Source organism: Sycon ciliatum, chromosome 4, assembly GCF_964019385.1.
Source record: "Sycon ciliatum chromosome 4, ocSycCili1.1, whole genome shotgun sequence".
In the NCBI taxonomy this organism is placed as follows: domain Eukaryota; kingdom Metazoa; phylum Porifera; class Calcarea; order Leucosolenida; family Sycettidae; genus Sycon; species Sycon ciliatum.
The window spans coordinates 23,891,856-23,899,355 of NC_088646.1; the positions used below are offsets into that span (position 1 = coordinate 23,891,856).

At 47.8% G+C, this 7,500-nt stretch overlaps 1 protein-coding gene across 3 annotated transcripts in view; it reads right to left on the reverse strand.

The window, feature by feature from the left end:
• Positions 1–7,500, reverse strand: part of LOC135815153 (uncharacterized) — a 24,639-nt gene that overhangs the window by 16,797 nt on the left and 342 nt on the right. For all 3 annotated transcript variants that reach the window (XM_065328408.1, XM_065328407.1, XM_065328406.1), the window contains exons 2-14: positions 6,483–6,565; positions 5,743–5,883; positions 4,911–5,110; positions 4,390–4,505; positions 3,797–4,166; positions 3,509–3,601; positions 3,002–3,147; positions 2,786–2,820; positions 2,223–2,336; positions 1,719–1,759; positions 1,141–1,235; positions 619–789; positions 1–30 (exon numbers count right to left, since the gene is read on the reverse strand). The exon at positions 1–30 is cut by the window's left edge and continues 17 nt beyond it. In XM_065328408.1, the coding sequence (XP_065184480.1) occupies positions 1–30; positions 619–789; positions 1,141–1,235; positions 1,719–1,759; positions 2,223–2,336; positions 2,786–2,820; positions 3,002–3,147; positions 3,509–3,601; positions 3,797–4,166; positions 4,390–4,505; positions 4,911–5,110; positions 5,743–5,883; positions 6,483–6,527 (1,597 nt within the window). In that variant the 5' untranslated portion in view covers positions 6,528–6,565. The remainder of the gene's footprint in view (positions 31–618; positions 790–1,140; positions 1,236–1,718; positions 1,760–2,222; positions 2,337–2,785; positions 2,821–3,001; positions 3,148–3,508; positions 3,602–3,796; positions 4,167–4,389; positions 4,506–4,910; positions 5,111–5,742; positions 5,884–6,482; positions 6,566–7,500) is intronic.

Here is a 7,500-nt window from a genome sequence, read left to right on the forward strand (position 1 = left end):
CAATGCCGCCATTTCTTGAGTCGTCCGGAGCTGCACAGAGCACAGAACCAAACATGAGATTGAGAGTGAAGACAAAAGTCACAATCATGGTACATAATATAATATACACAGAGTTTTGCATGGCAGATAATGCTACAAATGTGAATGAAAAATCTGCATCTGTTTCAAACCACACCACAAAAGAGCACTGATCAAGGTGAAAATCCAGAACAGTTTTCTGAGTGCGTGCCTTCATCTACTGGCATGCGGGTAACCGTGAAACTTGTGAAAGTAGTCACACAGAAAGGTCAAGGGGACTGGTGTGTCTGCTTCGTTGTGAAGCCCTTCACGCGTACATTGCATCGTGTGAATGGATCCATTGCGCAATGACGTAATTTGTACCATAAACCCTTCGCAAGTAATAGTTCACAGCCACCCGGGCATGGTCGTCTGGGGTGTTGAACAGTGCATTCCTGATCCCAGCGTACTCACAAGCATTACTCATACATTCCATTTTTGGCAATGCGCAATAGGTCTATCATACACTACTAGCGTATCACAAATGAATGTGTATCACGTTACCACCGCTACAAGTCCAATGCAACAGACCAGTCACAGATAGGCCGGTAAAGAACGAACCTCTGAGCGGCGAGACGAGAGCCGACGCGGCCAGTTCTGCGGCCGACTGACGTTGCTTACGCAGGTCCTCCTGCATCTGCTTGTGCGTCTTCATGCACAGCCGCTGTAATAGCTGCATGCAGGTTGGTACGCACTGGCCTATGCGATGGGCCACCACGGCGGATACATTACCTACACACATGCACGCACACACACACACACACACACACACACACACACATACGTGGAAAGGGATGAAGCAAACAGAAGAAATGAACAAACTTGGAAGACTGAAAAATCACAGCTAGAGAGCATGTGTGAGGTCTACTGCCATTACTATCTGCAAGTTGAGACACAATCCACTATCAATGAGCATTGCAAGATGGTGTTACACTGGTTCCATGTAACATCACCAACAGCAGGAGAAGAAACCCGGGTATGGTGTGCACTATGACGAGTAAAATGATCAACCAATAATCACTAAGTGATACAGGTATGGGATTTACACAGAAGTACAATATGAGGATATGGGAAATATCTCACCTTTGAAGTCAAAATGCGTGATATAGGATACGAGACATTTCTCTAAACTGTCACCGACTGGGCGAATGACAGCACCACACTCCAGGACATGGCCCCTACAACCGGACAGCAGGAAAGCACGCAGATACACCAATAAGCACAAACAAATCAACGGCATCCATTCAAATGTACACTCGCACGCCTACACGCATGCACTCAACATGCACGCACAACGACAAACAAATACTAGTATACACTCATACACGTACATACAAGAACACACGTGCGTTCAACGCTGCGTACAGACGACTTCCAGGCTATAACACAACGTAATATTGATTCTAGACATATGTAAACAAACTAGCGTTGTCCCCTCTTCCAACAAACCAGTGTCGCCCTCCTCTCCTCCACACTGTTAACCGAGACCAGGGATGCAGCCAGCACCGGCTGGTACAACTGATGAACTCTCGATTGTGTTGCCAATGCTGGTTTAAAAATCCAAACAGACAGTCCTCTGCCCAGGGGTAATACTGCATTGCTTAGCAGGCTGACAACCAGCAGGGCAGAACTCCTGGCTATTACTTCGCACCAAGACATACCTAACATGAGCTGGTTGGACAGGGCATGCTGGATGGACCACCTGCACACAACACAACCCAGTTGAAATGCACACGAAATAAAGTCAAACAGTAGCAACAGTAGCAAAAGAAAGTGGTAGCAACTTCAAAATTATTCTCCACGCTTTCTTCAACGGTAACAAGTTCAAAATTCGTCTCGATGCTTTCTTATCCAACCACACATTACTGTTCAATGAAAGCACATCGCTATGCACACACTGTGATGCATTTTACCTGAAGCCCGTCACCTGGTCACACGGAAGGTCATGGTCATTTCGCAAACATGCCGTATCCTCGTAGGACGCACAGCATAGGGAACTTTGCTTATGTACAGTGCTGCTCAATGAAATCCAGTTGCGTCAGCCCAGTGTTGTTCGCAGGTCTAGGGCTGCACAACGCCCGGCGTGTATTCGGGTGACACGACTGGATTCATTGAGCAGCACTGTACATGTATTGTCAATGTGTGTGACAAGTGCCCACACTCACAGATCGGGCAGCTGATACCCAGCCAGCGCCATTCTCACGACGTGCGTGGCCAGCGACCACACAGAAGTCCCTGGACGTGGCTGGCCAGACGGGCTTGTGGGTCCAGTGTTCCACCTACACAAGATAAGCAGGAACGGCAGCGTACAACCACTGGTACAGTCGACACAAAGCAAACACGCGCTTGCACATGCAAACTGCTACCAAAATGCACATGGTGAATGCCAAGGATTCCAATAGAGTGACCACTGTGAATAGTATTCATGCTGTCACAAAACGGGCTTCGAAGCAAGAAAATGATAGAAAATACGGGACAGTAGAAACCAGCACATATTCAGTGTGTGCTCTTCCAAATCAATGCTCATTGAACAGCGCACGCGGTGTTATAATTTCAACAAAAATATTTGAAAATTATGGACGGGCTGTAGAATTTGGACAACAAATGTGCAGGCCACTTGGTCTCTAATGGTATCACATGATGTACAAAGGAAACTTGGCAAATCGAGGAGGCATACTTTGGTGGAGTTTAACATGGAACGTCTGGATTCCGTACTTTCTCTACTTACCCACATAGATTCGGTTACATACTCGACCGTCCGGCCTGCAACAGACAACCAGCAGCAGAGATCAGCCATGTTCTTCAGTTGAGCCAGTAATGCACAATATAGGCATACGTATGGCAGAACGAGTACAGGTACTAGCACTACGAATATAGTGTGCACCGTCACCAACACAACAACCAGGGACATGAACACATATGTACACAAAAATCATGCACATACTTTCGCTGATCATCTCGTCCCATTCCATAAGTCTGGAATTATCCTCAAAGCACTCCAGAATGACTTCGGCTGGAGCATCGATGATGATGGAGCAGCGCGTACAACTGATTGACAGACCGAGCGACTTCTTCATCACATCCAAGCCCCTGAGACACACACGCACGCACACGCACACACACACGCAAACACACACACGCAAACACACACTGGCCCGTATGATGTACACTCATCCCATGCACAAGTTCTACTGCATCATCGATACTACCATACATTTACAATTGCATATCAATTAGTAGACAATAACCCATTCCAATTGCAACCATCTGCATGTCCAACTTCTAAGTTATGCTGTTTCCACAGCAGTGTGTGAACTCTATTGGAACATTTACAAGTGACATACATCAGGCATGGGTGCTTGAAGGTCTCTGCTTGGACGATACACTAGACCAAGACAATAACGCCAGTACATTGTCTACACAATCAATGTGCAATGTGGAGCAGACCTACCCTCTTGTCACAACTGGCTCCCATCCATCAGATGCATCTTCTTCTATAGCACGCTGCACACTGCTACATGCCGCACCCAGTACACCGGCAAACCTACAGCACAAGGGAAAGGAAGGCGCACACAGCAACAATGAAAACCACTGTAAAGTGCCGAGCGTTAGGCACACACACGCACGCGCACACACGCACACACGCACGCACACACCCACACACACACACACACACACACACACACACACACATACACTAGGGATTCGCTGTTGATGGTGCGATACACGCAGTACATACCGTTGTTGCTGGTCTGTAAGAGAGTCCGTGTCATAACCGCTGCTGCCTTTGCTGTCCCTCAACGAATCAGAACTGATAACCGAGACAAGACCGGTTGGCGATAGTCCACTTCCCTCACTGCGAGGAGTCGCATGGCCCACAGAGCTTGAAGCAGAACTCTGTGACTTGGTCCTCTCGATAGCAGGTGTGGCTTCTTCATCGTCCGTGCCCGACTTCTCCAGACGAAATTCAGATGCAGGCACCACAATGTGCTGTGAGATCTGTAAGACTGTTAGATACTGATGTAGACCCGTCAACATCTGCTGTGCTGTGGCCGGCTGTGGAATGGTGGTGACCGACGAGCCGACGACTATCACCAGCGCACAGTGGTCTGCATGGGCGGGCAATGCAGGGAGAGAGAGAGAGAGACCATAGAACGTACACAGGACACAATAAACTGCAATAGCCGTACCGTAAACCATACCGAAGATGCTGAGTACTTAAATTAGGAACTCATGAGATAGCGTTATCAACCGAGAAACATATGCAGCAAACCCAGTTGCCTTGCAACATGTACCATTTTGTACTGCCCAAAAGCAATGCATAAAACTTACCGGGTATTGGGTACTGGCTAACCAATGCATACATCCACATCATGTCCGTTTCTTCTTCATCTAATGATCTCCACAGCATCCATGCCCATTCGTTCCGCTTGTGACACTGCCACCACCTACAGTGAGAGCATGCCAAACCAAACCAAGAAAGGTCGAGCTATTTCGAGAATGCTATTTCCCAAGCAGATGAATAAGGCATGATGCAGGATCCATAGTCAGCACAACGCCTACATGTAGACATAAACGCATTACACTTCTCCTCCCCAAACATGAAACTCAAGTACTCAAGTATGCGTGTACATGTATTCAACTACATGGACAACATCCCCCACCTCCCCTGCATGCACACGCGCGCCCACACACACACACACACACACACACACACACACACACACACACACGCATTCACACGCACGCACACACGCACACACACACACACACACACACACACACACACAGAAATACACACGAGCGAGAACACACACGCACACTCCTAGATGTTTTCAAATGGGGCTACCCACCTTGCCATGGATATGCTGGCGTCGGGGCTGCGCAGCAAGCTCCAGCGCGTCCAGACGCGCGGCGTTACAGCCACGACATCGTTACGCCCGGAGTGCTGTGACATGCACGGACCGGTGCTCATTGCTACTGTTTTCACGTTGCTTACCGTACAGTCCCAGTTGACACGCTGGCTGTGATCCACTAGAGTTTGTAGAACACTCTACAAACAAACCCACAGCATGTCAGCAAGGACACATAGACACATGTAGGACACCTCACAAGGCATTGTAGGATAAGAGAAATCTTGAGCACACATGCTCTTTTCCTCAGCACTTCAAGTTCAAAACTCAGTATCTTTTTCAAGGAGGTTTTGGCAAATTGACATCATCAAGTTGCAGTACGGTGCGCAAGTCTGTAAAGGAGCAGTTATAAGGGCCAGCATTTGGTGTTATCCAATTTTGCTATAACTATTAGTATGTTACCTCATGTGCTAGAAATATGTGCAGAAATTACAGTCTATCATGCCACACATTCTGTCAGGCTTCTGGTAGGTAGTTAGCGCTAGTACTGCACGCATACATACTGTATATACACAGCGCAGGTGTCATCAGATACTTCAGTAGGGGTTTGGTTTCTCACTAGTAATACATGGTGGGGTAGTGCTTGGTACATAGCATTCACCACAAGAGGAGTGAACTATTAGAAACCAAACAAAGAAGCCTCGCCACTGCTACTCAGCACCTGATTGATACACAAATGAAATAGGCACACCAGTAAAACTCTCTGGAAGCGCACACACAGAGGGGAGGGGGAGAGAAGATGCAGCAGCAGCGCCACCAGTGAGGGACTCACCTCCACGGAGGAGCGCACCACGGCGCAGCACGCATGCACCGAGCCATCGGCCGTCAGCCCGGTGTCATGGCACTGCCAAACGGAGAAGTCCTTCTCCACGCCGTGTAGGCTCCAGCATGCCGATGGTGTGATTGGCAACACCTGCACACCAGCATACCACACAACAGCACCGGCGATGGCAGAGACAACAAAACCGGCAACGGTATTGATTCTTGAATCAACTGATACATCATCCAAATGTGATCAGGTGTAGAAAGTTATATGGCTTCTGATCGGCATGTGTTTTATTTTGCCCAAGATAGTTGACTGAATGGCAAACCACAACTGAACCACTGTTAGTAGCCAGTGCAGGAAGGCCATGGCATGAGCATTTTCATACGTCGAAGTAAACGGAATCCCATCAAAGCATGCTCACTGGCAATGCATACAGGTATGGGTATCAAATGCTAAAAACACACAGACACAGACACACACAGACACAGACACACACACAGACACAGACACACACACACACACACACACACACACACACACACACACACACACACACACACACACACAACTGTGTGCTGCATGCTTGCCACTACACACCAGACTAGCAATCTACATCCAGGAAGTATTACTGATCCAAAGCCAAGAACACCCGAGAGCATGTATCCTAGCCTAAAATGTTGAACCTGAGTGGTTCTAGGGCAAAGACTGCTTGCGGCTGCACCTACTCGTGCATTGACTAGGCTAACCTTGTTTATCTTCTCCACAAGAGCTGGGCCTGAGTCGACAGACATTGTGCCGTAATCCAGTTGCTCATGCTGTACGATGTATCCTGCGCACAGTATGCGTTTGTATGCCACACATCAAACCACACACATAAGCAGGGTTTTATTTCTGGAACGTTTTGAACAAGAACACATTTTGTACAATGACACACTAATGATACTCCATCTCCGGACAGCTAGCTGTTTCAACCTTCAACCATCAGCGGAGCTCGGATTCACTAGCTGAACCGATCGCAACATGGGGTCTAGTGAACAACAAAGCACATTACTAATAGTCTGCTGTGGATAGGATGACTTCACATCACAACCAGGACATTAGAAAAGAATCGGTCAAGACGCAACGCAGCAAATCGCACCGCAATGGTATGCATGAATCCGACGCTCTCTCTCTCTCTCTCTCTCTCTCTCTCTCTCTCTCTCTCTCTCTCTCTCTCTTGTGTGTGCGTGCATGTGCGTGCATGTGTGTGTATGTGACAGTGTGTGTATGTGTGTGTGTGTGTGTGTGTGTGTGTCTGAGGTGTGTGTGTGTGTACTGTAAACCGTGAAATTATTGCGATGGTCTAATTTCTGCGAAATTCGCGACCGCGTGGAAATCGCGAAATTTAGACAGCGCGAAAAGGAGATCCATGAAAGGTTTAGCAAGAATGCCACAGGTTTAGCAAGAATGCCATTCTGCAATCGCAAAATTAAAACCTCGCAAACCTGTCCGGATTCTGAAAACGCGAACTAAAAACACCGCGAAAATTTCACGCTTTTACAGTATGTGTGCGTGACGGTGTGGGTGTGTGCGTGTGTGTGTGTATAAACGTGTGTGTGTGAGCAGCTACAAAACACACGAGTAGCAAGAAAACAAACCAAATGACGACACGATGCAGCCAGTTCATTTTATAATCATACAGTGCACACAAACCCGTCCATCCTGCTGGAAACATGTTTCTTTGCACGTGGCATTCCACAAGAAAAACTTCACGCGCGTTACACT